The 27,626-nt window shown below is 46.9% G+C and overlaps 2 protein-coding genes and 1 non-coding gene across 7 annotated transcripts in view; 2 read left to right on the top strand and 1 right to left on the bottom strand.

Moving 5' to 3' along the window:
- Window positions 1-7,601: 7,601 nt before the first annotated feature.
- Window positions 7,602-27,626, bottom strand: part of LOC115637566 (protein mono-ADP-ribosyltransferase TIPARP-like) — a 42,436-nt gene continuing 22,411 nt past the window's right edge. Inside the window, exons 3-7 of the mRNA XM_030538931.1 lie at window positions 14,594-14,997; window positions 13,970-14,141; window positions 9,963-10,150; window positions 9,606-9,875; window positions 7,602-8,485 (exon numbers count right to left, since the gene is read on the bottom strand). Coding sequence (XP_030394791.1) covers window positions 8,041-8,485; window positions 9,606-9,875; window positions 9,963-10,150; window positions 13,970-14,141; window positions 14,594-14,877 — 1,359 coding nt within the window. The 5' untranslated portion in view covers window positions 14,878-14,997 and the 3' untranslated portion in view covers window positions 7,602-8,040. The remainder of the gene's footprint in view (window positions 8,486-9,605; window positions 9,876-9,962; window positions 10,151-13,969; window positions 14,142-14,593; window positions 14,998-27,626) is intronic.
- LOC115637544 (zinc finger protein 239-like) lies at window positions 19,230-26,244 on the top strand. 5 transcript variants are annotated; one of them, XM_030538883.1, is made up of 2 exons: window positions 19,230-19,409; window positions 23,460-26,244. In XM_030538883.1, exons 1-2 carry the CDS (start codon window positions 19,367-19,369, stop codon window positions 24,461-24,463), a joined length of 1,047 nt encoding a protein of 348 aa, XP_030394743.1. In that variant the 5' UTR covers window positions 19,230-19,366; the 3' UTR covers window positions 24,464-26,244. The 5 variants fall into 5 exon arrangements, with proteins under 5 accessions (XP_030394743.1, XP_030394758.1, XP_030394750.1 ...); XM_030538898.1 differs by lacking the exon at window positions 19,230-19,409 and adding an exon at window positions 21,875-22,933; XM_030538890.1 differs by lacking the exon at window positions 19,230-19,409 and adding an exon at window positions 21,875-22,933 and having other exon boundaries at window positions 23,457-26,244.
- Window positions 19,788-19,858, top strand: TRNAC-GCA. The gene has a single exon. It is a non-coding gene; the product is annotated as a tRNA-Cys (tRNA).

Genomic DNA, 27,626 nt, shown 5'->3' with positions numbered 1-27,626 from the left:
GCATTTACTTAGGTGGGTCTCTGTTGGACATTTCATAGATATACACAAAACCCAAAGTGTGGTAGGCCAGGCCAAGTGTTTAGAATCTGATGGAGGCCAGAGAACTATGTACTAGTCTTCCTGTGCATTGGGAATACAGCCAATACAGACTGTGTCCTCCATTTATTTAACATAAGCAGTCAAGTTACCTGTTGCACATTCACTGGATGTCTCTCTCACATGGACTTTCTGATGTTTAAGGAAGTTTGAACTCAGGCGGAAGCTCTTCCTGCATTCAGTACATTTGTACGGTTTCTCTTCTGTGTGGCTTTTCTGATGCTGGACAAGGGCTGAGCTGCAAGTGAAGCTTTTGCTACATGCAGCACAGGCATAGGATTTCTTCTTCATGTGGGTTTTACGGTGTGCAATTAGATTTGAGCTCCGGCCAAAGCTTTTCTCACATTCTTTACATTTATAGGGTCTCTCTCCTGTATGGATTCTCTCATGTACCACAAGGTTTGCCTTCCTGCTGAAGCTTTTCCCACACTTAGGACATTCAAAGGGCTTTTCTCCTGTGTGGATTTTCAGATGGTTCAGGAAGGTCGAGCTCCCCTTGAAGCTTTTTCCACATTCTGTACATATGTAGGGACTCTCTTCCCTGGGGGGTTTCTCTTGATTAAGAGTGACTTTTAGTTTCTTAGATCCTCTTGCTTGATGAGCAGATTTAGCGCATCTCTTTCTCTGCTGCCTTTCTGGCCTGGCTTTCCCCCAGCCAGGACTCTGGGCTTCAGCTGGTCGCGATAACTCATCCTGCTCAAGATCTTCCTGATTAGGTTTCTCCTCCTCGTTTTCACTCACAGTGCTATCACTTGCTGGAATAAAAATGGGAGTTCTGACATGGCTTATTCCCTGCCCTGGGGAGAGATAAAGCCTTGGACTGGTACTTGCAAAGCCTCTCTCTCTAATTAGTGACTGTTCATGAGGCCTTAAATCCAAAAATCAAATTCCTGCCAAACCCTTTCCCGAAGGGAAGGAGGAAGTGAAAAGAGGGGATGAGAGGACAGATGGAAATAGGTGATGGAGGAGTGGGAGAAAGAGTGAGGGAAGACAAAGATGAACAGATGAGAAACTCTCCCCGCTCGAGAATTTCCTCCCCTCAGAACAAGGCAGATTAAGCCAAACACTATGCTCACATAAATCCTGTTGCAAAACAGGAAGAGAAAGGAATGGGCTTAAACAAGTGACCCCTCCCAGCTTTCTCTCAGCCCACATGCCCATCACCTCTGCCCATTTAATAGAGAATGAGAGCACCTCCCTGCAGTCTGCCTGCTTTAAAACTGAGGTTTCCTCTCCCTCACACCAGGAACCTGAGCTTCTGATTTACAAACATGTATGTTTAAGAGAAAGCTTTCCTGGGCGAGACTAACAGGCAAACTGATTCAGTTACTGCCATTCAATGCATTAGTGAAGAGCTAGCTCATTCCTGAGGTTGGAGTTACACATGTAGGGAGCTAAAAACACCACAATGTCCCTTTGGTATTTTCCCCTCCATTGGAAGGAAGGAGCAATTTCACTCATTGTTGTAAGAGTAGGGAGGCTTCCCCCAAAAACAGCTGCAGTGATTTGCAGAGACTGTGTGTCTCTGCAGTAATCAACTGCCTTCACAACCCTGACAGTGCAGCAGGACCTAGGTAACCTTTACAGCCCTGCAAAATGCCTTTAAGGGGTAAGAGATACTTCAGATGTGAGAGTCCAAATTCACCTGCTCAGATCCCCCAACTTCTGGTGTGAGGAAGATAAAGCCAAAAGAGAGAAATTCTGGCTTTTGTTTTCACTCATTTCAGGTGGATTTTGCTTTCCTGTTTTTAAAAAGCAGAAGAAGCCCAGGGCAAAAAGGAGCACTCAGCATCACAGAGAGCACATGACTCCAGCTCAGTGCTTAACACAGGCTCTGGCATGGCAGACTGCAAACAGATGAGAGAAGACAGACTTTAGAGCTCACAATACCTTTGCTAAAGCAGCAAAGAATCCTGTGGCACCTTATATCACAATACCTTTGCTGATATCCCAGCTTTTTAAGTTCACTTATTGTGGGTGACTTAACTGTTATAAACTACTCCTCACCTGTGCAGGAGTCTCCTTGGATCTTACTTTTTCTGGAGCCCTGCAGCCCAGAGGCCATAGGCTCTTCCTCCAGCTCTATCTAGAAGAAGAGAGGGGATCTGGAGTTTGAAACCTTATTTACTGGGAAAGAAAACAGATGCAATGCACCCCAGCAGTGAGAACAGGTTATGTTAAGACAATAGGGGAGAATTTGTCAGTCCCACACTGGTGAGCAATTAGCAATTAGCCAGGGAGCCCTGAATTTGGTGGAAAGAGCCTCAGTTTGGTAATCTTACAGGTAAGAACAGGAGAGGTTCTCAAACTTCATTGCACTGTGACCACCTTCTGACAACACAACTTACTACACAATCCCCAGGAGGAGGGACTGAAGCCTGATCCCACCTGAGCCAAGCCCCGCTCCAGGGGCGCACAAGAGCCCAAGCCCCACCACCCCGGGAGAGGTAGACCAAAGCTGAAACCCAAGGGCTTCAGTCCCAGGCAGGGCACCTGTAACCTGACCCTGATTCCCAGGGCAGAAGCCCTTGGGCTTCAGTTTCAGCCCCAGATGGTAGGGCTCAGGGGTCAGCTGTAGCCCCAGCAAGACTAGGCCAGCCTTAATGACCCCATTAAAATGGGGCTGTGACCCACTTTGGGATCCTAACGCACAGTTTGAGAACCACTGTCTTAGAGAAAAGGTCAGGGTTAGTTAATACTCCATGGCTCAATCTCAACCCCTTTCCTAGTGCCAATAAGCTCTTGGTGTTGGCAACAAAGAATCCCACACCCAATACTATATTAATCTACCCTCTGACCTTAGTGCCCCCTCCCACTCCCTCAAGTTCTCCCCACTGCACTGCTAGCTCCTCTCCCTTCCTTCAGTTTCCTCCAGAATGTAATTACCCCTCCACACACGCACCCCAGTTCCTGAGTTTCCCCATCCAATCAGAGTACCCTGCATTCAGGCCAGGCTTACTTGATGAGGCCCAAAAGGGCTGGTGTTTAGGCTGTAGCTCATGCTCCAACTTTCCCTCCCTCCTCTTCCCCTGGGCTCCTCTCTGTGCCCCCCTTGTGAGCCTTTCATTGGAGAAGGTGCTGAGGGCAGTGATTGGCTGACAGGGTCAGGGTGGAAATGGCTCCTCCCACTGCTCCAGGCCAAAAAAATGACTGTGGCAGGGGCTCTGGGGAGAAGTGTTTGCTAGGGTGGAGTGTATGTGGTTTTTTCCTACAGACATATATGCAAAGAGTTGTCAGTGTTCATGTGATAGCAGCAGAAAGTAGTGCTGCCTTCTGTGTTGCTGCCTCCTTCTGGAGAATGAGAGGAGTAGGGAAGCTTTACCAAGATGTCTGCAGGGGAGAGAGGATGAGCTACCTTAGACACTTGCAGAGACTTCAGTTTCTCTGGTAACCTTTTCATTCTGTTATCTCATCCTCCTGCTTTCCTCACCAGCATTTGTCTGTTTTGTCCACCTTCTGTGGTCTATCTGACTCTCATTCTGTAAGCTCTCTGGCACAGGGGCTCTTGTGTTTGGTATTTCTCTGTACAGCATATAGCCTAGTAGAGCCCTGATCCTTGTTTGAGGTTTATAGGCATTGCCCTAATTCAGCTGTTCTAAAATTGTGGGTTGGGATCCCAAAGTGAGTTGTGACTCTGGGCTGGCTTAGACTTCCTGAGGCCAAAGCCCTGAGCCCTACTGCCCAAAGCTGAAGCCTGAGGGCTTCAGCCCTGGGCAGCGGGTCTCCGGTTACAGGCCTGGGGCTGAAGCCACTGGAATTTGACTTTGGGCCCCTTGCCTAGGGTGGTGGAGCTTGGGCTTTGGCCCCACCACGTGGGATGGTGGGGCTTGGGCAGGCTCAGGGTTTGGTCCCCCCTTCTGGGGTCATATAGTAATTTTTGTTGTCAGAAGGGGGGTGTTGCAATAAAGTTTGAGAACCCCTGCCCTAATTTGAATAATCTCTTTATTATAAATATATCTGTGCTGGGGGGATACTGGTGCACACAATGCCAACTACACTGAGGCCTTCTGGTGGGAAAGGGAGACATAAGGAGATCTTAGTTGCTCTGTAGTTAGAGATAGTGATGGATGTGTGATAGTGCTGTGAGAAATGGAGGCAGGAGGCCACTTGAAACATGTGCTCAAAAACAAGGGAGAAATACAGTCTGAGGTGAGGCTGGTTCTTTTTCATACAGTCTGTACTGGTAAGCAAGTTTCCTGTGGCTCCTCAGTCACAAGTCTCCTGCCTGTTGCAAAAACCTGTGCCAGACCTAGCAAAATAGAAAGAATGAGAGACGTTTTCCCCTGGAGTCACTGAACCAGGGTGTTTCATCCACAGAACTATGGCTACTTAGAAAGTGATCTGCCTGAGTCCTTGTGACACCAACCAGCAGCTACTGTATCAGCAGGTAGGGAAAATATATTAATTAGAGGGAACTAGCTCTACCTAAAGTTTCTGCTGTACTGAATTGGGATGTTAATCCCTTGGCATCACATTTACCTGTTCCCAGTCTTGGCAACCCTAAGTGTTCAAAAATCATTACTTGTGCCCCAGAAGTGATGAGTCTGGCTTAAAAATAATGAAATCTTAAAATAAATACTTGTGGGTTTTTTTATTTGTCTGGTTTCTGAGCCTTTACAGGGCACCTGGGTCACATTTACCAACTTTTCTTTGCAACCATAAGGGCTAGAAACTAGAGCTGGTCTTCAAATGGAATTTCCATTCTCCAAGAAATTCTGACATTTGTGTGTGTCACAAATTAGGATGAAAAGTCAAAAATCTCAAAATTGTTACCTTTGTTTTTGTTTAACCCTCCCCTCCTCCCCCCTCCAAAGTTTACTGTTAAACAAAACTATCATGATGAATATTAATGTTATGTTGTACGTGGGGCTGCCCTCTTACTAGTGCATGATGCTGGCTTCTTTCCATGTATAGTACACACTTGTATGTGATGTATTCCTGGCACCCACAGTGCAACAACTGTGCTTTGCTTCACAGCTCCTCCTCCTCCTGCTTCACGGCTGGGGAGTGTCCTTGATTAGTACACCTTTACATTCCTAAAGACAATGCAGAAAAACTGTCCTGGAGTCAATTTCTCATTTTAAACAGATTTGTTTTATTTAGAAAACTTTTCTAAAACAGCAACTAGGAAATATTATCCATACTAAAACCATCCCAGTACGCCTGCTTTTGGAGCCACCCAACCACCTCATGCATACACTCCATCCACCTGCACTGTGGCTTCTACACTGCAACCAGAGATGAGCTGCATGTAAGAAATTCTCTGTGAAGCACACACAATAGTATTTGAATAAATATTTTTTAAGTCAGTGGAGCAGAAGGATTGGAGCATGGATCTGCCACTTCCCAAGTGAATGTGCTAACCAGTGGGCTACAGAATCAATCTCTTTGGCCCACTGATTCATTCATTTTTACTCCAAAGTGGAACAGCTTCAGCAGGAGACATTGAAGAAGCCTCACATAGGAATATCTCATACCTCTCAGATAGCAAATCCCTTCTCCCCCTCAGGAGGAAGATCTTGAACCAGGTCTCTCCCACATCCAGGTGAGTACTCTAACCACTAGGATAAAAGTTATGAGAGATACTTCTCCTCACCCAGCTTCTCACTAAACCAGTGTAGGTGCTTAACACCAAATGTATAGCTGCACTCTCTCTCAGCGCTTCGAAGTGCGAGTGTGGTCGCGGCGCCAGCGCTGAGAGAGAGTTCTCCCAGCGCTGTAGGTACTCCACCTCCCCATGGGGATTAGTTTACAGCACTGGGAGCTGCGCTGGGACACTGTTTACACTGGCGCTTTACAGCGCTGTAACTTGCTGCGCTCAGGGGGGTGTTTTTTCACACCCCTGAGTGAAAAAGTTGCAGCGTTGTAAAGCGCCAGTGTACCCAAGGCCCAAGAGAAGGTTTGCAGCTGAGAATCCCAAGCAGAGGGAGGCACTCTCTACAGTCAGAATTAAGGTACAACTCTCAGAGAGAAGGGTGGGGCTGAGCACACACCCCTCACCTTGGCAGCTCCCACCAGCTATTTTAGGCAAGGAACTACCTAGCATGCTGGCTTTTGTGAATCCCATTCTGAGGTGACTTTCTTTCCCCATTCATTGTATAGGGAGCCAAGGCACGTAAATCAGGCTTTATGAATTGCAATGATTTTCTAGGAGCCTAACAGTTCGGTGTGGCAATGCTGAGCCTACATTTCTTTGTGAATCTAGCCCAAGGAGTTCAATCTATTTAATTTATCAAAACAAACAAACAAAAAGGTGAGGGGTGATTTGATCACAGTCTGTGAGTACCTACATGGGGAACAGACATTTGATAAAAGAAGGCTCTTCAGTTCCTCAGACAATTGTATGGCAAGAGCCAAAGGCTGGAAGTTGAAGCTAGATAAATTCAAACTGGAAATAAGGTGCAATTTTTTAATGCTAAGGGTAATTATCCATTGGAACAAGTAACCAAGAGTTGTGGTAGATTCTCCATCACTGACAATTTTAAAATCAAGATTATGTGTTTTTTCTAAGATACACGCTTTAGTTCAATCACAGCTATTGGAGCTGAAGAAGGAATTAGTTCAGGGAATTCCTATGGCCTGTATTATGCAGGAGATCAGACAAGGTCATCACAATGGTCATTACTTGCCTTAATCCACATTAATCCCACTGAAGTGATAGAATAAGGTTCATATCATGAGTAAAAGGTATCAGAATCTGGCCGTGATTGAATGAATAAACTCTAGAGGGAGGCTATTTCAATGAGGTGGCAAACAGGTGGAAAAATGGACAGTTCCTACCTCCCCCAGCTTCTTGCTAAAATAGTGTAGGTGCTTAGCACCAAAAACTGCTGGAAGAGGTGCTTGAAACCAGCTGCTTTCAAGATGTTTTATGGATCAGGTATGAGGGGGCAGTGCAAGAGAACCATGGAGGTTTTCTAGCAGCAAGGGGGAGATGGTGTGAGAGACTTTTGCCAGGAGCAAGTCCTGACCCACTAGAAACCCTGACAAGCCCAAATCTGTGGACTCCCCCCATCAGATACAGAAGTTAATTTGACATACACACATTTTGTAAATTAACTATTAACACTTCTCTAGTTTTAATAATTCAAGAAAACACCTTACCAACAAATAAAGCCACTATAGTAGTAGTAATTTAAACAAGTGTTTTTAATACAAGAAAATGTAGCAATTACTAAGAGCTGGCTTCACTGAATAACAGTCATTACTGACAGATAACTCACATGGGGAGGAGCGTTTTTAGAGAGAGGAAGGTGTTGATATTTCATATAAATATAAGGGTGGCATTTTTAATGTATTTGAGGAACACGCGATGGTCCACAAGACCCTCCAGAGATCAGGATGAGAAAGAATGGCTTCATTTCATGCAACAGTGCCTCCTTCTGTCCAATGTACAAAATGTTTTTTTTGTTTTTTTTTAGTGGAATTCAGAAGGGACATCTTACACAGCCATTCTTATTTAGATGGATGGTGAAATGAATTGAAGGTGACCAGGGTAAAGTCAGAGGTGGGTAAATGTGGATTGTGGGAAAGAATAGAGGGGATAATCAGTGAGAATTCAAAAAGGTGGTGGAGGAATGGTGTGGAAATTAGTTGGGTATGTTTTTCCTATACTGAAAGGATTAAGGCTCCTCTGAAAATCCCACCCCAAGAGCTAGGTATCCAACTCCCCTTGAATTTGAATTGGATTCAGGCGCCAAATTTCCATTCTAATTCAATGGGAGTTGGGTGCCTAATTCCCTTAGGCACCTTTGAAAATCCCAGCCTACACGTACTTGCAGCTAGCACTCTCTGTATGCCCAGGAACTATTTGTAAAGTCCTTTACAAGGAGTATAGCTCGAAGGAAAGGGAAGGACTAAAACCAACCCTCTTCATGTTCTGATGGTAGAAGTCATTATGTGGATGATTCAGAGAGAGCATAAAAGCCCCTCCTCCTTGTGCCATCAGCTGTACAGCTCCACAGGGTCAGAGAGGAGCTTGTAGTGGATAAGAAAGTAGGGGTAGCACTGGAAGTTGTCAAAGGCCACGTACACCTGGGGCTTGGTCACACTATTGACACAAGAGTCATAGAGTTGCCCACCAGGCTCCTGTTCTGGGGGCCGGCGGTAATGTGCTCTCCCAGCCACAGTCTTGCCCACTAAAACCTTGGCCAGGAACATGTAGCGCATCCCACCTTTCTTTGCACGGGAGTATCGGTTTGAATAATCTGCTGTCAATGAGAAATAAATGCCCTGGCCAAAAATAGGGCTGTGCTGTTCCGGCAGGAACTGGCTGAAGTTTGTCTTGCAAATGGGCTCCACGTTTCTGGCTGAGGTTCCAAAGAAGAGGTGCTTCTCCAGTTGTAGTTTCTCAAGCTTTGTTCTTCCCCAAGTCATGATTTTTTTCCGGCTGAATTGGGAGCAAAGAAGAAATAGAAGGTTAGAGTCTCTGCCCTGACGGGGTGATGCTGAAGGTCCACAGGGAGCCAGGAAGAGTAATCCCTCCCACCCATCCCTCAGCTCTTACTTATGCAAAAGATAAGTAGCACAATCTTGAATCCCAGGGAACTAGGGTTCAGTCTCTCCAACTGAGAACTCAAAGCACTCAAATAAACATCTACCCACAAAATCCATGCCTTAACACACTAATTAAGCTATCGTGGATGGAGACATGCAACAATGTGCACTCATAGATGAGTGCACCATCCAGTAATGCACAACTGTTCACTCATCAAATCAATATGCACTATTTGTACCTACAGCAGGGCACTAGGATTCACGCAGTGCAGAGAGAAGCACACTCTGGTGTAGATGAAGCAACCAATTAATGCACAAGAAAGTGCCTGTTAATGAACAAATATGTTTGCTTTCGTGCACTGGGACCCACAGTTCAAAGCAACAGTAGTAAGATTTTTGCTCTCAGTCTCCGAGTGTAGCGGGAACCAAAGCCTAGAAGACTGATAACAGTATTCCTGTTCACATGGAAAGAAAGATAATCCAGTGCTTAGGGTGCTAGTCTCAGACTGTGGACTTGCTCTGCCACGTACTTCCTCTATGATGTTGGAGAAATCATTTAGGCCAAGATCCACAAAGGTAATTAGGCCCCTACCTTCCACTGAAATCAGTGGAAGCTAAGAAACTAAATATCTTTGTGGATCAGGGTCTCAGTTCCTCATTTATAAAATGTGAATAACAGCACTTGACTGCCTCACAGGGATGTTGTGAGGATAAATACATTTAAAAATAGTGATATGCTCAAATACTGTGGTGAGGGGGACCACATAAGTATCTAGGAAGCTGGGACACTCTAACACAATGGGTTCTGGGGCACTAGCACTAGGATTCACAGTCCTATCCTTTGATGGCATCGACATTCACAGTCCCTGCCTCTGTGTGTAGGAGCCACACCCTCTAGCTCCACATTCATATTCCCAACCTCTGAGGATGGTGGGATGCTTAACCCTGGGCACAAGCACTGCAATTCACACTCCAAGGCTGTTGTCTCTAACTACATCCACTTCTCTTTTTACTTAGTATATCTTTGCCAGAGATCTTCGTTCCGGATCCTGTAAATTGCCAGCACCAGGACCTCATCCTCTGGAAGAGACTGGTGGAAGAGAACACAAGTAGAGCGGTATGCAGCTTCTGATGGCGTCACCTCCATTTGCAGGAAAGCCTGATCAACAGTTGGCTGTGGAATCCAAGCAGCAGGGTATGGACCATAGTAACCATCCATGGGATCTTCCCCAGGGATGTCATGAGTAGGACAAGAGGGTATACTGGCTTTACTTGAGATCATCCTAAGGAGATAACAAGAAGGGAACATTTATTTTCCTACTTGCTGTTGAAATGCCTATAGGAGCATTGTTGCCAGTAGAGTCACGTACTGCAGGTATGGCATCATACTGAGGAGTGATCGGTAGGAAGGCCGGCGCTGGATGTGGCGAACGTATCCCCGTTCCATGCTATGTTGCACAAACCTCTTCAAATCCACGCTATAGTTCTTGCCCCGGAGCTCGAAGTTGTGCAATTCCTTATCCTCCTCAAAGGCAGAGAGGAGATCACTGAAGACGGGCTGAGCTCAGAGAGAATAAGAGGTGGGGATATGATGTTAGGATAAACTGGATAAAGGGAAAAATCAGGTACGCCTCCACAGTGCTCCCTCAATAGCACTCTAGCATTTCATTGAGGAAATGCCACCCCATGTTTCTGGGAGTTTGAGGGCAGTAAGTCTGCATACAGATGCTCAGTCTCTCTTCACCCACTTGCTTCTCCTTTAGGGCTTGTCTACATCAGAAAGTTGCAGCGCTGGTGAGGGAGTTACAGCGCTGCAACTTTGAGAGTGTCCACATCTGCAGGGCATCACCAGCGCTGCAACTCCCTGTTTGCAGCGCTGGCCGTACTCCCGTTTTGTCTCGGGTGTAGAGGATCCAGCGCTGGTGATCCAGCGCTGGTAATGCAATGTAGACACTCACCAGCGCTTTTCTTGACCTCCGTGGAAGGAGGAAGCCTCTGGTAATCAAGCTGGTTTCCTTTCCCGGTTTGCTCTCTCGGTCCCGGAGCCAGCCAGCAAACCGCAGGGAAGGAGACCTGCTTGCTCGGGGTTCCGGGACCGAGAGAGCAAACCGGGAACGCCGCGGTTTGCTCTCTCGGTCCCGGAGCCAGCCAGCAAACCGCGGGGAAGGAGACCTGCTTGCTCGGGGTTCCGGGACCGAGAGAGCAAACCGGGAACGCCGCGGTTTGCTCTCTCGGTCCCGGAGCCAGCCAGCAAACCGCGGGGAAGGAGACCTGCTTGCTCGGGGTTCCGGGACCGAGAGAGCAAACCGGGAAAGGAAACCAGCTTCGCCGTGGTTTGCTCTCTCGGTCCCGGAACCCCGAGCAAGCAGGTCTCCTTCCCCGCGGTTTGCTGGCTGGCTCCGGGACCGAGAGAGCAAACCGCGGCGTTCCCGGTTTGCTCTCTCGGTCCCGGAACCCCGAGCAAGCAGGTCTCCTTCCCCGCGGTTTGCTGGCTGGCTCCGGGACCGAGAGAGCAAACCGCGGCGTTCCCGGTTTGCTCTCTCGGTCCCGGAACCCCGAGCAAGCAGGTCTCCTTCCCCGCGGTTTGCTGGCTGGCTCCGGGACCGAGAGAGCAAACCGCGGCGTTCCCGGTTTGCTCTCTCGGTCCCGGAACCCCGAGCAAGCAGGTCTCCTTCCCCGCGGTTTGCTGGCTGGCTCCGGGACCGAGAGAGCAAACCGCGGCGTTCCCGGTTTGCTCTCTCGGTCCCGGAACCCCGAGCAAGCAGGTCTCCTTCCCCGCGGTTTGCTGGCTGGCTCCGGGACCGAGAGAGCAAACCGCGGCGTTCCCGGTTTGCTCTCTCGGTCCCGGAACCCCGAGCAAGCAGGTCTCCTTCCCTGCGGTTTGCTGGCTGGCTCCGGGACCGAGAGAGCAAACCGCGGCGAAGCTGGTTTCCTTTCCCGGTTTGCTCTCTCGGTCCCGGAACCCTCCTTGAAGCCGCCCAACAGCGCTGCAGTGTGGCCACATCTAACACCACTTGCAGCGCTGGTTGCTGTAAGTGTGGCCACTCTGCAGCGCTGGCCCTATACAGCTGTACTAATACAGCTGTAACAACCAGCGCTGCAAAATTTTAGATGTAGACATGGCCTTAGTCATGGCTCTCTCCTATTATCATCATTCCTTTGCTTTTGCTACATTCCCCAACACTTTCAATTCTGTCTTCATCCATCCCCTTCTTAGGGTATATCTGCACTACAAGTGCTACAGTGGCACATCTGCGGTGCTGCAGCAACCCCGCTGCAGTGCAGACACTTGTTACAGCAAAGAAAGCATTTTCGGTCACTGTACTAAATCCACCCCCTTGAGAGCAAAATTGTTCTGTCAACTATCGGTGTCTACACCAGGGCTCAGGCTGGCTTCACTAAGTGTCTCAGGGGGGTGTATTTTTAACACATTCTGGGTGACGTAACTAGGTCAACCTACATTTTAGGCATAGACCAAGACAAACACAACAGTCTCTTGGCCCTCACGCTCCAATCTCTGCCCTGTCTCTAACCTTCCCTTTCTCAGCAAACTGCTGAAGAAATCAGCACTTATCTCTCCAACCATCTCTTTGGCCATGTCTGCACTACCACTTATGTCGGCAAAACTTATGTTGCTCAGGGGTGTGAAAATAGCATCCCCCTGAGTGACATAAGTTTCACCGGCATAGTGTGCACAGCGCTATGTTGGTGAAAGAGTTTCTCCCACCAGCATAGCTACCCCCCACTCATTGGGGATGGTTTAATGATGTGGAAGGGAGAGCTCTATTCTGTTGGCATACAGCAGTTACACGGGAGATCTTACAGCAGCACAGTTGCAATGGTACTGAGGTGCCGCTGTAAGCTCTCTAGTAGACATGGCCTTACTCAAGAACATCTTTGTCTATTTTTTATCTGGGCTTCCCTCTGGCCAGAGCAGAAGAGCAACTCATCTCTAGGCAGCAAAAAAAAACTCACCCACCCTCCAAAACACCCTAATTTCTGCTGCCTATGCTTTCATCAGCCGTATTGTCAGAGCAACATTTAACATTCAAGAGCTGTATTCTTCTGAACAGTGTTCATAGCTATGCAGATATCTCTGGTTCCCGCCTGTCATGTTCCACGCCTATCCATGAGCTGTGCTCTTGCTCTCTCACTGATGACAGCTACCACTTTGTGCCATGGCCCCTCCTGCCCAGAATCCCACCAGCCTTAGTTCTCAGCCCTCTGCTCTCTCCTATCTGCCGTCGGCTCTTCCAGTCACCCTCTCTACAATGAGGGTTGTTGTACCCCTGACTCTTGCTTTGAAAACAGTGAGGCCATGGTTAGAAGTACCCAATATAAATATGATTTAAAAATAATTGGAGGAGGGAAGAGTTAGGGGCTTCTGGAAGCTCTCCTCCACTAGCTAACATAAATCCAGTCCTTGGGTTCTGAGAAGGAACCCCCTTAGGAATCCCTCAGGAAGAGGCCACAGTGAGAAGCTCCTCAGTAGCTCTGGAGAAGGAAGTGCCTGTACCAGCTCCTTGCTCTTTCCTCCGAAAGAGCAGGAGGTAGGGCAGGACAGCATCAAGCACTCCTCACCCTGAATATCCTGCATTAATAAGGTCAGGACCAGCTCTAATGTCTTCTCCCCCTGATACTCAGCAAGAAGAGAGGGAGCAGGCAAGCAGGCACTCCCAGAGATTGATGAGCAGGAGGTGTGGGGGTAGCAGGGGCTGGGAACAGCCCTCCTTCTCACCATTTATGTGCTAGTCCAGGTGTATGTGGGACACATGGGAGAAGCACCCTTTGTTACAACTGCTGAAGGGTAAAGGGAAGGAGAAGGAAGTGCAGTAGCTCAGCTGGCCGCCTGGGTCTTGGCTTTCCTGCCCATCCTCCCACCCCCCACTGAAGAGGCAGGATCTGCTTGGGCAGCCCTTTGATCTACCAAAGGAGAGATGGGTAACAGAAGGCAATGTTTGCCCAGCCCCTGGCTATGGGGCTCTGTAGGGGTGCATGAAATCTGTGTCTAACAGCAGTCAGTCTGTAGAAGGACAGCTTTATGTCTCTCTGTTTTGGGCTCTTTTATCCTATCATTCTGAATTCTATGAAATAAAGTAGTGTTTGACTGCAACCTTCCAGCAAGAGTATTTATGCTTTTATCTAACTTCTCCATGTGTATGCCATGAACTCTTGGCCTCTTCAGTCTCACCAGAGTCAACACAACAGCTTTCTCTTCTGCAGCTCCTGGTGGCTGGATGAGCTTTTCTGCAGTTACCCACCTCACCAATCCTATGTAATGGCATTTATCGCAGTGAAGCATTATTTGAGGAGACAGCTTGCATGAAAGACACTAGCCAGTACATCATACTGTGAGGCCTCATTCTCTTTCCCTCACCTCCTCGTATTTTATCCATTTATCACCATTTTTCCAAAACACTGCCCACTGTGTGGGAAAATGGGGGTTCTGCTGTGAATCACAGGTGTTGGAAAGACGCCTTGCTTTGTCATAGGTCTCAGAGGTTATCACTTCCAAGGAAGTCAGGGCAAGTTTCCCAGAAGAATTATTGCTATGAGGAAAAATAAATAAACAGTTACAAGCATGTATACAGCTGGGAGAGTGAGGCTGCAATAGTGGTGATCTCCCTAAGGCAGTACTCCTCCACCATCCCCTATAATGCCCTCCACTGGGAGAGACTGGGACTGGAGAAACTATGCACTCCTCACGGCCAGTGCTACTGGTCTGTTCAGCACCACCAGCTGAGAGTGGCTAGCATTGGAGCATAGCTGGGAGCTCTCCACAGCCAGAGCTCCTTCACCATTCCCTAGAGTTCCTCCAGTAAGGGAAGACTCAACCTGTGTTAGAACAACTAGAACGTCTGCTTCATTCTCTTCCTTGTCTCCTACTGTACAAGGCTAGGACCTGCGTTGAAGTGATCTCACTGCAGCTAGTTGTCTTGTGCTGTTCTTTACAGCACCTCCTGCTGGGAAATGCTGGGGCTGGAATTTATTCATCACTTACTTGTCCAAAAAATGAGCATGACTTTTGTTAACATTGCAGTAAAGATTTTCCAGGTGCCGCTGAGCTGAGTCACTCAAACTCTGCCAGGCTTTGTTGTCACTCCGCCTTAACTGCCAGTGGTAGGGATAGCGAGTGTGGTGGAGTGGGCAGCCAGGTCCTTCAGGACAGTTTCCTAGGAGAAAGTGGTCACAGATTCTGATCCCGTCTGCCTGATGGATATGGAACTGGGCCTCATCTTCACTGGCTAAGTGCTCTGGAGACCTCTTCTCATTCTGTAAATCCATTGAGAAGACAATGTTTTTTATGATCTTAGGAACTGGTTTCCCATTGGCTGAAGAAGCTCTGAGATCTCAAGGGAAGTGGAGTTGTAAAGAGCAGTTCGGTTCTTTGGAGGAACCCAACTCCTGGGAGAAAAATGGGGAAATTTAGTGAGGCAGGAAGCTGCCCTGAATGCAGAGCTTCCTATGTAGGACAACTTTCTTTAATGCTTCTCAATCCAGGCACATTGGACCACATCCTCAAAGGTATATAGAACCCATTGAAATCAATGGGACTTAGGCCACTTAAATACCTTTGAGGATCTGGGGCAGATCCCCAATAACTGGGCACTTGTCTTTTGCATTTTCTGCCCTACCCAGCTGTAACCCATACCCCCAGGACTTTCTCCCCAATGGCAAACCTTTCCTACTGTGTGAGTCTCATGGAGAGCCCTTCCTCACATAGCCATCATCTGCAGAATAAAACCAGCAGCTGGTGCAGTAAAGGGGAGTAGGATACTCCTCTGATTCTCTTGTGCTTGCTCTTTCTAGACTCTCCTGCCACCTAGAGGTTCCTGCTCAGATTTATGTGCAGTGTCTTTGTCTCTAGTTTCGTCTTCTCACTCTCTCCTTTGCTCCAGTGGGAAGTGGATTCCTTTCACAGGAACCCAACTCCTGGAGGCATGAAGCTGCTCTGTGTGCAGCTCCCTAGGGCTAGATTCTGGGCTGTGCCTCCAGAGAGGTGTTGTACAGAAAGCATAGTTATAGGGAATGGCACTCAGCATAAAGTAGAGGAATCCTAGCAGCTGCTATAATTTACCCCAACAATCCTGGAGCCCAGAATCCTCACACCCTTCCCACTTCCAGCACAGCCCCTACATCGAAGCCTGCACTAGGAGAATGCTCCCTGGTCTATCACAGCCCCTATACACGGCCTTAAGGTTATACAGTGGTCAGGTGGGGACCAGAATATGGACCCTAGTCCTCAACACCCATACACCTGTTACAGAGCCCCTTCCCCAGGCTTCATGCCCTACAGGCAAACACTGCTCTTCTCAAAGGATCATCCTCTCCTGAGCATTACCTCTCGCAGTGGGATCCAAGCTCTACCCTGGCCTGACATCCCCTATCCCCACCCCCAGCCCATGTTTCTGAGGGTAAGTGGGAAATTCAGTCCAGGGCAGTGGGGGTGGAAGGAGAAGTTAGTTTTGTTGGTCTCCAGTCCCTCTCTGAGATTCTTTGATCTTCCTCACTAACTCCTGGGGCTAGCTGGCTTGGGAGAGTTACACGCTGACCAACCCAGGGCTCAGCCCCCTCCTCTCTCTGCCTCTGGAATAAACCAGGCGTTAAACCCTCATGGCAGTTGAACAGTCACCCCTGGCATTCCAGGCTCATCCCCAGGCCAGGGATACTTGTCAATCCAGTTTGCACAGCTAGGTGTAGACCACCCGTATGTCTCATGCCATCCCAATCTGCATACAGTGACCGGCAAAGCCCCTATCCAAGAGTCAAGCTGTTTCCCTCCAGCTCACTCAGTCCCTCCACAGTGACACATCCGCAACTTTGTTGTAAGCTCTTTGCAGCAGGGACTGTCTTCCTATGTGCTTTCACAGCACCCCCCACAATAGGTCCCTAATCCCGACTGGGTCTTTTGGGAATGACAGCAATATAACAAGAGAGACAAGATGGGTAAGGTAATCTCTTTTCTTGGAACAACTTCTGTTGCTGAAAGAGACAAGCTTTTGAGCTTATACAGAGCTTCTTCAGGTCTAAAGAAGCCAGACTTGAAGAAGAGCTGTGTACTACTGAAAGTTTGTCTCTCTCTCCAACAGAAGTTGGTCCTATAAAAGATATTACCTCACCCACCTTGTCTGTCTAATGTCCTGGGACCAACGTAGCTACAACCCTGCAGACAGCAATATAACAATGCATATGCACCCATGAACTACCCCACTAGGAGCCTGTTCACCTAGGTGTCATTCTAACTCATATTCCCATTGCTCTCCCAACAGGACTCATTTCCCTGTGTTTTACCACATAGCAGATGGGTTCACTTCCTGTTTTTCCACAGGAACAGCCGCTATACCTGGTGGCTAGAATTCCCCCCCCCCACCCCTTATCACTGGAGTGCCCATTCATCCTCCCCCAGCAGTGCTGGAGTCTCCATGCTGCCCACTCCCATTGAAGGTGTCCATTTTCCTTCCTCCAGGCCTGAGAGATACCATAAGCAGGCCAGAGCTGACCAGGTATTGAGTATCAGAGGTGCTGAGAGCATCAGATCATGACAGAAAAATAATTATATTGGTATAAAAATTATTTATTTAGAAAGTAATTACAGATAAGAGTGCATTTTTTTTAACAGGAATTTATTTTAAAGTGATCACAGAACAGCTTTCTCCACAAATTCACTCAGATGGCAAAATGAAGGCATTTAAGACAGATTTTCAAAGGCACACTTAGGGTATGTCTACACAATGCACAGAAGTGAGCCTCCCAGGCTGGGTCGACAGCCTACTCAATCCCTAGGCTTCAGAGTCACAGCCTGACCTGCAAAGTCAAAGCAGTGTCTACACAGCTATTGCCCCCTAACCCAAGTCTGACAGCCCAGGATGGGAGGCTCACTTCTGCAGGTTATGTAAACATATTTAGGTGCCTAATTCCCACTGGAAGTCAATGGGAAGTAGGCCAGGATCAAACTGTCATATAATCTTTTGAAAATCTACCCCTTCATTTTATATCTAGGCAAACAGTGCAATGAGGAAGTTTATCTTGTATCAAGGCAACCAGTAAAATGAATACATTAGCTATTGGCATGTGAAATCTCCTCTGAACATTCTACTAGTTCTTTGTTGTTGTTTTAAAAGACAGCCAACACCAAAGAATTAAATTAATCTTTTGACCAAGTGAAGTTATAAACCAAAAAGGAAGAAAAAGAAGTCATGTTTAAAGATAGTCAGAATTTTTTGAGCGAAAGATTTATATCAAAGTTATTTTTTCAAATATTCTTTTGAAATATTATATTTAAAAAATTCAAAGCAAACTTTAAATTAAAAATGTAACCTATTGGTTGCTCTTCAAAGTATTTTTCCCCCAGTTTGTTTTGTTTTTATTGAAATGTCAGTTTTGATTGGTCAGCTCAGATACATGGTGAAATTATATCAAAATCAAAACTTTCATTTTTGAAAGTATCCGAATTCAAAGCTGAAAAATGTTGCTTAGAAAAATATTCTGAGAAAAAAATCAGAACATGAAAAACGTCAAACTGTTGTGAAACACAAGACAGAACACACTTTCAACTACGCCCAAAGTTTCCAACTATTTTTTTTTTCGATTTTTGACCCATTTTAATCATATTGCCCTCAGCCACAGTCCAGATGATTTGCTTTTGGTGTGTATTCCATTAATGAAGCAGAAAGTACCTACATTACAATTTCATTTGCCCTTCGCGGAAGTAAGTCGTTCAAAATAACTTTATTAGACACAGCCCTGTGTCCAAGTGACTTCACATGATCAAACCTCAAGGATACATCATGCTTTGTTACTGAATGACAGAAGAGTAACATGAAGGGAGCCTCTTGCACTTATTGGTCAAGACACTTCTAGAAGAACACAGGAAGAAGGCCAATTGATATCCTCCATGTGGTATCATCAACGAGAGCCACTACATGTGGACACTCATTATTTCTCTCTTTTCTTAAGTCCTCAATGTTAATACACCAAGATGAAGTGAAGTTCCACTGGTGCTTCAGTGTGACAGCTCCCACCACAAACCATAACTGGAGCTGAGACATGGACACCTGAACAACAATCCATTTTCAATGCTAATTAATCAGAGTGTTGCATGCCACATTTCCCTCCAAATATGAGATAAGAAAGGCACGGCACACAAGAAAGATCTCAGTCCCCTAGTATGTTAATTCATGCAGTGGGGTAGAGTTTAAGGGTTATAGCCCTCCTCTATCGTCCTGTTACCCACTTGGTCCTTAGCTTTCTTTTAAAGAAAGTTGAATAGAACTAAACACCATCAAATCTTGATTAACCAAGACTCATTCACCTGTAAAACTCACTTATCTGAAGAAGAAAAAGGTAGTACATCCCCAACATGTATTAATTTCATTGAACTTTCCCTTGATTATCCAAATTAAACAATAGCCCTATTGTGACTAGATATTCAGAATGGTTTACCATGGAACACCTAGTCCATCCTAATTCTGCCTCATCAGTTATGAGAAGCAGCCCTCATCTAAAGTCTGCCTCTCTGGAGAAAAGTCAATACAACAAAGAAGAATTTTGCACCCAGTTTGTACCTTGTCGTTTTCTTGTTTCCTTAAGTCCTATTTCACTCTATTGGCTGAATGTTGACTTTATGTTTCACTAGGCTAAACAAAGAGAAGATAAGACATCTACAAGCATTTGAAGTGTTCAGGGCCATCCAAAGGGGGAGCTGCTGTAGGAGGAGCAAGATCAGAGAGTCTGTAAAACAGTGGGGCCCAATTCACCAGCCAGGGCACTCGATATGGCTCTCAACAGCAGCAGAATTTCAGTCCCTTTCGTCAGAGGTGGGTTTATTTAATCCAACATAAATTAAAATGACTAGATTATTTCCAGAAACCCACCTGCTCCATTTTAAGTCTCTCCCCTAAATTAACTCGGTTATTCCCACCCTTCAGCCGGGTTAGAGTTGAGGCCCCAGATCCTCTCTTCCCTCCCTAGGATGGATGAAAAGGCTTTTCTGTACCTTCCAGGGTTTTGACAAATTAATATAATAAATCTGATTTTGCCTAATAGATAAATCTGCTTTTTATCCAAGCAATACATTTCATAATCTACTGGTACCACCTGACAGAGTAATATAAGGCATTCTTAAACCAATTTAACAGTAGTCACACAAGTTACACTGGTGCATTTTCTGTGTGTAGAGCAGGCCTGAGAAGAGAGAGAGTATAGCTCAGTGGTAGAGCATTTGACTGCAGATCAAGCGGTCCCTGGTTCAAATCTAGGTGCTCCATCAGGAATTGTTTCAAAATTCTACCTGGGAAATGGCCCTGCTTTGAGCAGGTGGTTGGACTAGATGAGCTCCTTAGGTCCCTTCCAACCCTGATACTCAAAGAGCCAGGAATTAGTAACTGAACTCAGGGCCAGCTTTAGGAAGTGCGGGGCCCAATTCGAACAGTTTCGAGGGGGCCCCTGCAGGGATGACTTAAAAAAAACAAACCACATGAGGCTTGTACTCACCAGGTGGTGCTCTGAATCTTCAGCGGCGGGTCCTTCACTCGCTCCAGGTCTTCGGCAGCACTGAAGGACCCACCGCTGAAATGCCACCGAAGACCCAGAGCAAGCGAAGGACCCACCACTGAAGACCTGAAGTGCCTGCAGGTAATTAAAAAGATGCCTCTAGCCAGGAAAGGGATTCTCACTGGGCGCGGGGCCCGATTCAGGGGAATTGGTGGAATAGGCCTAAAGCCAGCCCTGACTGAACTTTACTTACAAGATTAAACTGGGAGTTGGTTTAGGGGTTCCCATACAATTTTTTCAGTTCAGTGATGACTGAAACCCAGCTGCCTGCAGCAGAAGCATCTGGACAAGGGGAGATAGATCTGGGGATAGGATGGATCGGATGTCCCATAGGCAGCTGGTCAGGGGTTGGGCAGAGAGGGAAGGGGAGGAAGAAAGGGTGTTACCAGTTTTGGCACCGTTCAGTGAAAACTAGTAAGATTTTAATAATAACAAATAACAACAAAGATATACATAAATTGGGGAGAAGGGAGTTTTCCCCCTTTTATCCTCTGTTATATGTTATATTCAGTCCTTAATTTGTAACGAAAGAGGGGCCGGGACCCAAATAATTTTTTTGCATTCATAATTGATGCAGCAAGCCCAGAGGTGCCAGGGCTATGAAGTACTAAGCCTAGGGGTGCCAGGGCTCAGCCCTGGCACAACTTAAGCACTGGTTATATTGGAACAAATCCAAAGCCACATAGGTCTTCACAACTGTAACTTTGCTACTGCATTCCATGGTCACTTGGAATTTCCTGGTGGCTTCAAGGGTAAAACCCATTCTCTTGCTTCAAAAGCAAAAGCTTCTATCACCTGAGTGAAAGGAGGCTCTCCATTAGCTGTTATCTGTGTAAAACACACAGTCAGGCAGTTTCAGTCCCAACCAGTAGTGGGGCAGTAGGACACGTGCACAGGGATCCTCCTTCCCTGAGCCCCAATCACCTGTTTTCTGCCAAACTAAAAATCATAGTGTAGGTGAATATGATGTATTGAAGGGTGAATGGGTGGTTAGCATGTGTGCAGATAGATGAGAGGTGTGGATGTGTCTGTGGAATGTGGACAGTAGGGCTGCCAGTGTTCCAGGTTTTTCCAGGATCATCCCTTTTCTGAGGTAGCTGTCCTGGGAAATCTGTAAGAGTGGTCAGTACACACTGCCAGCTGTCCAACTTTATGGGCTCACAAACATCCTGGACATGCTGGGTTTTCATATCTCGGGTGGCAACCCTAGTGGATAGCAATGTGAGTTTGAGATCCTCACCTTGAAAAACGTGGTAGGATCTTGTTCTTGCAATCTGGCCTCTCCTTCAGAAACAGATTCCTGCACAGAGTTCAGTTCCGCTCTGATGCTGCTCAGATTTACCACCTTGTCTCTGAGGAAGACCTCATCCTCCTGTCTCAGTTGTCAGAGGGACACCTGTTCCCTCTCCCTCAATAACTGGTGGAGTTTGGCAGACTCACGACCTGCTGCAATTTCATCGCAACTGAGTCCTGGGAGATGGCAAAATAGACTGAAAACACCTGTTTATTTCACACCATGAAAACAAATAATGCAAAAGTCACAATCTTCTAATAGATTATTTTGCATACACCATACTTTCTCATGCGTGCCTAGGCTTTCTGTTGCTTAGCTGAAGAAACAGATTCAAGGTTTCTTCTGATTTCATAAAATCGTATTAATTACCCATGATAATAATAAAAAGGGTAGCTCAGAATTGCCAACTCCTCTGACTTTATTGAAAGCCTCATGCTTGCCTCGCCTGGGGATGTAAGGGTTACAACCATAGAGCACAGCACTCCTCCGTTGCCTATTGAGAAGCAGGAAGTATTTACAGGCAGGGGGACAGGACGGGGGAGGTTGGCGGACTTCAGAAATAAGGGACTTCCTACTCCCAGCAGTCCATTACCCTGGAGCCTGTTGTCTGCTCCTTGGGGCTGGGGGAGCATCTAGTAGCCAAAGTGCCTCAATCCCTGCTTCCAATGATCCCTCCCGGGCCCTTGCCAGAGAGCATAAGGCTATAAAATACAGCTCTTTGCTGCCAGTGGGAGAGGTGAGTCAGGGATGGGGGAGCCTACCATAATGGGAGAGGGTGGAAATGCAGCTCCAGGGGAGAGGGGGAGGGAGAAAACAACAGCTGAGAGGCAAGAAATTACTGCCCGTGAGGCCGGGCTGCGGCAGAAAGGGGCTCGCAAGGCTGGACGATGATGACTGAAAAAGGAAAGAAAAAAACACAAACCATCTCCGAGACAGCGCACAGGGGTCTGTGCGGCTCCAGCCCGGCAGGGTCCCCTACCGCTGTCACAAAGGCTGGGGCTAAATAGCGGCATGTGGGTTGCCCGAGAGCCCCTGGGGGATTTGTTCTTGTTGTAGCCCCACATGCTGTCAGTTAACTGTCTGCAGGAGAGGGGTCATTGGGGAGGCAGCGGAGAGGGCTAAATGCTGGGTTGTTGCATGTCCCCCTAGCAGGCATCCTTCCCTACAGATCTCCGCGAAACTCGATTGTTTCGCATTGGCCTAGGAACACTGATGCGAGGATCCCAAAATTCAGCCCCCTCTGCTTTTTCTGTCTCTTCCTCCTCTCTCTGTTTCTGCTCTGTGCCTTCAGCAGATCTTGCTCCCATTTTTTATTGCCTCTGTCTCATCTCTCTACTCTCACCTCCCTCATCTTTGTCTTCACTATTCTACTTCTCTTCTTTTTCCCTTTCTCACTTCCCTCGCCTTAAAATCTTTATGAGGACAGGCTCAGTGGTTTGTGCAAGTGAAAGGGTGTCGAGGGGGACCGAACACATCCCATGATATCAGCGAGTGGTGAGTTGGGATTTATGAACCAGGGGAACTGTGGGAGCCAGTGTACAGTGCCCACGAAGGGAATTCTTTCCCATTCTTCTCAGAGCAGGAGAGAAGAGATGTCAGGGAAGGCTGCTTCCAGTGTAGCTGCCTAATCACATTGTTTGCAGTCAAGGTGTCTGTGTCATGAGCCTGGATTCTGTGGCACTGATACTTCTCTCACGCCAGTGTAAATCCAGGGCAACTCAGATGAAATCACTGGATTGACACTGGTGTAAATTAGAACAGAATCAGGCTCTTGCCCTCTTTCTCTGAGGGTCTGGGCTAGTGGAGGAAATATGTGGGGAGTGGAAGAGAGAGAGCGCAGAACAGTCACAGATGCAGATCTGGGCTGAGGTGTGGTGCCAGAGGTCTGAATCTATAGGAATAGCAAGGGGAGGCATAGGTCAGAAATGAAATGCTTTGGCAGAGCAGTGAAGAGAGGGAGAGCCCAGGACTGGAACAGCAGGGGGTGCTGTATGTCTGGATTCTCATTCTGTTCCAGCAGGTGATGGGAACATGAATGAAAATGAGGAGGAAGATCCTCAACAAGAAGGTCCCAAGCCAGTGGAAGCCCCTGGGACATTATCAGACTTTTTCATAAGGGAAGCTTTTCCGAGTTCTGACCAGGACAAAGCCTGTGAAAGGCAGGAGATATGTTCTCCGGAGAAGAGACAGGAAAAACCTATTCGTTGTGAAAGAGGCTTCAGGAAACGCAAAGACACCATCGTTCACCAGAAGACTCTCCTGGGCGAGAAGCCTTACATATGTATTGAATGTGGGCAGAGCTTCAACCGGAGCTCGGACCTCATCCGCCATCAGCGGATCCACACTGGCGAGAAACCCTATGTGTGCACCGAGTGCGGGAAAAGCTTCAGCCGGCGCTCGCACCTTATCCAGCACCAGAGAATCCACACGGGGGAGAGACCCTACCAATGCAAAGACTGTGGGAAGAGCTTCAGCCAGAGCACGCATCTTGTGCAGCACCAAAGGAACCACACCGGAGAGAGGCCCTATGTGTGTGCAAAGTGTGGGAGGAACTTTTACCAGAACTCGGGGCTCATCAGACATGCCAACTTCCACACGGGTGAGAAGCCCTACAAATGTCCCGAGTGTGGGAAATGCTTCAGTGACAGCTCCAACCTCATCGCGCACCAGCGGCTGCACACAGGCGAGAAGCCCTACAAATGCACGGACTGTGACAAATGCTTCAGTGAGAGCTCCAAGCTGATCATCCACCGCCGGACCCACACGGGAGAGAAGCCCTACATGTGTCCTGAGTGCGGGAAGAGCTTCAGCCAGAGATCCCACCTTGTCCAGCACCGCAGGACGCACACAGGAGAGAAACCATACAAGTGCTCCGAGTGTGGGACGAGCTTCAGCGACAACTCCACCCTGATCCGGCACCGCAGGACGCACACTGGGGAGAAGCCCTTCAAATGTGCGCAGTGTGGGAAGAGTTTCAGCCGCAATTCGTACTTGGTGTCGCATCAGAGAGTGCACGTATGGTAGGGAGCAGCAGTGGCTCGGTCCTTGGGCAAGTATGGTACCATGCAGGCACATGAAACAACTGCAGCGACTGGGGGTGTGGGTGACTGAATCAAAGAGGAGGGTGGAACATATTCCTGGGATGACAGGCAATGTTTGGGGTCACAGAGTGGTGGGAGCCAAGGAGCTGTGTGCTGGAACATGGATGAATCAGTCTGGAATCTCAGACCTGGCAGGTGATGAAATGACAAGGTCAATTTTCCTGTTTGTTTTGGTGTTTGTTCCTTTTTAAAATTATTTTATTTTGAAGTGAAGGAAAAAATGCCAAGCGGTTATTTGGCTCTGGGTCACATCTGCAGCTTATAAGATTGTGGCACACAACTTGCAGCCTTCTGGTGACACCTCAGTTTTGCAGAATTTAAGTTCTCCTCTCTGTGCCTATATTAAGTTTGTAGCCCTTACAGTTGTGAAGAATGACTTCAGAATGTGACCCAACATAGTGCTAATAACCGCCTGCATCTACAGGCAAATAAGCGGGAAACCACTCCAAGAGATGCTCCGCTCTTCTGTTTAGGGTGCTAACATTGAAGACTCACCATGAAACATGTAAATTGTAATATATTTGACTGTTTTACTGCTAGTTATTTTAGCAAAAGAATCAAGCTCATGTGTTTATCCAGCATGGCTGGATATCCTAGAAATTAGGAATAGAGAAGACATATTAGTTCTGTGATGTGCTTATTATTTCTGTAATTGGCTCCATGGCTTCACAATATCTCCAGAAGGGTGGAGTACTGGTGAGAGCCAATGGAGGGTCTGGGGAGCAGGAGAATAAAGAACTCCTGTGTGTGCTAAAGCTACAGAGCAGATCCAGGAGTTTGAGCAATTGCTGGCCAAGAAAGCTTATGAAAGGCTCATTCTGTAGCTAGCTCGGCAAAACTTGCCACTCTCTAAGGGATCAGAACTCTCTGGGAGCCTGAAGCCACTTCTGGGCTCTCAACAGATGACAAAATATTATTTTAATGTATTTTGAAATATTAAACTTTGAGGGGAGCAGGGAACTTGCTTGCAACTCATGGAGGAGCAGGAACCTTTGTTTCCTGCTGCTCGAGGAAGTGGAGGAATGTTCTGGAGTGGATGCCTTTCTCTGAAGCTGCATGGGATCAGAGGCTTTTGCTTGCAACTGCAAGTATTTTCCATGGACAACTTCAGACCAATGGGTTTTTGGTTTTGACTTCCCAACAAATGCTCCAGATATCTGATTGAGAGAGTCAGACAGATGCTTAATGGATCCAGAAATTCCAGGACTCATTTGCTCGACGTACTTTCAAAGGGCATACATGCTTTTCAATTTGCCGACTCAAGGATTAAGCCAAAGTTCAGCTAAAGTTGACTGACTTAACAGTCTGCTCTTTTCACATCCAAATTGGATGAAGGAAACATACTGAACCTTGGTAAATGCCTGCTGCATGGCCAATCTGACAGCACTCTAGAATTCAGTGATGGGGACTGCAGTTTGGGGTAGTTCCAGTAAATGGAACTTTTCTGTTATGAATCTGAATAAATCAAAACACTGCAGCCAATTAATGGACTCAAGCCAGCAACTCCTAATGCTCAAGACCAACTCAAAGGAAAACCCTGGCATCAAGAATTTGGTCTCAGAGAAGCACTGGCACTTTCCTCACTGAAAACTTCTTTCCCTGCAGTCCTCTGAGCATATGTTGTCCTTCTATGTGCTTTGTACGGTGCTTTGTACATTTAACAGTGCTCTCTAAATTAAAAATAACTGTGTGCATTTATTTCTGATTAAAATCTTTATGTATACTTATTTAAAATTGTGTGCAGATTCGGTGTGGTCTTAGGGCTCAGGGCCCATTGCCAGAGCTGCTAAAGTTGTTCACCACTCTTATGAAGACACTGTAATCTGTCTCTGTGGAATTTCCTTTGTGCCTCATACTGGATTTATTTCCCCTGTTCATTGCCACACAGCTGAAATCATTAGCTTCCCCACATCCTGTCCTTCCCATAGTGATCTAGCTGTCAAAAGGCGATTTGGGCACTGCCGTTTTTTTGCTCATATAGCGGTTACCGTATATGTTCCTCTTCCAGAAGGACTTTAATCTCTACCGAGGGCACAGAGCCTCACAAGCAGAATGCAGGAGAGAGAAGTATGTGTAAAATTAAGAGGTCGCTGAGAGCTGGAAAGCCTGCTCCCAAACTGCTGGATATATGGACTTTTGCAGACAGGAGTGCAGCCTGTCTCCTCCCTAGTAGCTTCTTTACAATTTGTCTCCTCTCTCTGGATCATATTTAGCTACTATTGGAAGAACCTTGGTAAATGGTAAAATTTCTTATTTAAACAGAAATTCCATGGAGATTGTCTAAAGTTCTGGCCATACTCCATCCCAGGTATTGGTTCCTATCAGGTGCCCAGGTCCTTCTGTCAGTTTAATGGTGCTTTTTAGAATACTCTAGCTTCCTATTGTGTTACTGGTGCTTAGAAACCACAGTGATACCAAGGCACCTTAGAAGTACCTAAAAAAGATTGATTAATGGATTAATAATGTCTCTGAAATAAAATCTCTCTTTTCAATACATTCTGATTTCCTGTCTTTCCACATACACCCCCTCCGAGTGAGATCTTGAACTCCCCAGTTTCATGGCCCCAGTAAGGACCAGATTTGGAAATGAATGGGTGTGACCTCTTCTCAGTGAGATGGGTTTTGTCTAGCACAGCTGCCATGTAACCCATATAAAAATCTGGAGATGATGGGAATTCTTAGGATTTGTCTTCAGTTTCATCTAATCTATCTGTGTGAATCTAAGATAAAAGCCCAGAGCATGAAACAACCTACTTGCTCCCTTACAGGAGTGGCCGAGTGGTGTAATCTCATTCTAGAATAATCCACTGTGAGATCAACGTAGCTACAGCAGAGCTGAGGTCTGGGTAGGAGGGGTTATTCCCACAGTCCTGGCAGCTGGGTGGTTCGTGATCTGTTCTGTAATTCCTCCTTAGAATAGCAAATGTGACAGAGAGTGCTAGAGCAAAGGCTGAAATGCAATTTCCTTTATAACCCCAGCTCTCATTATAGCTCATAATTTTGGCAAATTCCTTTTGGGTTGAAATTTTCTGTGCTTGGTCTCAGGAGCCATCTCAGGAGCCATCAATGAGATGTGTGCATACAAA

This window comes from Gopherus evgoodei, chromosome 1 (assembly GCF_007399415.2).
Source record: "Gopherus evgoodei ecotype Sinaloan lineage chromosome 1, rGopEvg1_v1.p, whole genome shotgun sequence".
Classification (NCBI taxonomy): Eukaryota; Metazoa; Chordata; order Testudines; family Testudinidae; genus Gopherus; species Gopherus evgoodei.
This window is presented reverse-complemented; position numbering and strand designations above follow the sequence as displayed.

Coding starts and splice junctions, on each gene's coding strand:
- LOC115637544 (XM_030538883.1), top strand. CDS start 19,367: ATGGCTCTCAACAGCAGCAGAATTTCAGTCCCTTTCGTCAGAG. Junction 19,410..23,459: donor TTCAGTCCCTTTCGTCAGAG/GTGGGTTTATTT, acceptor CTGTTCCAGCAG/GTGATGGGAACATGAATGAA.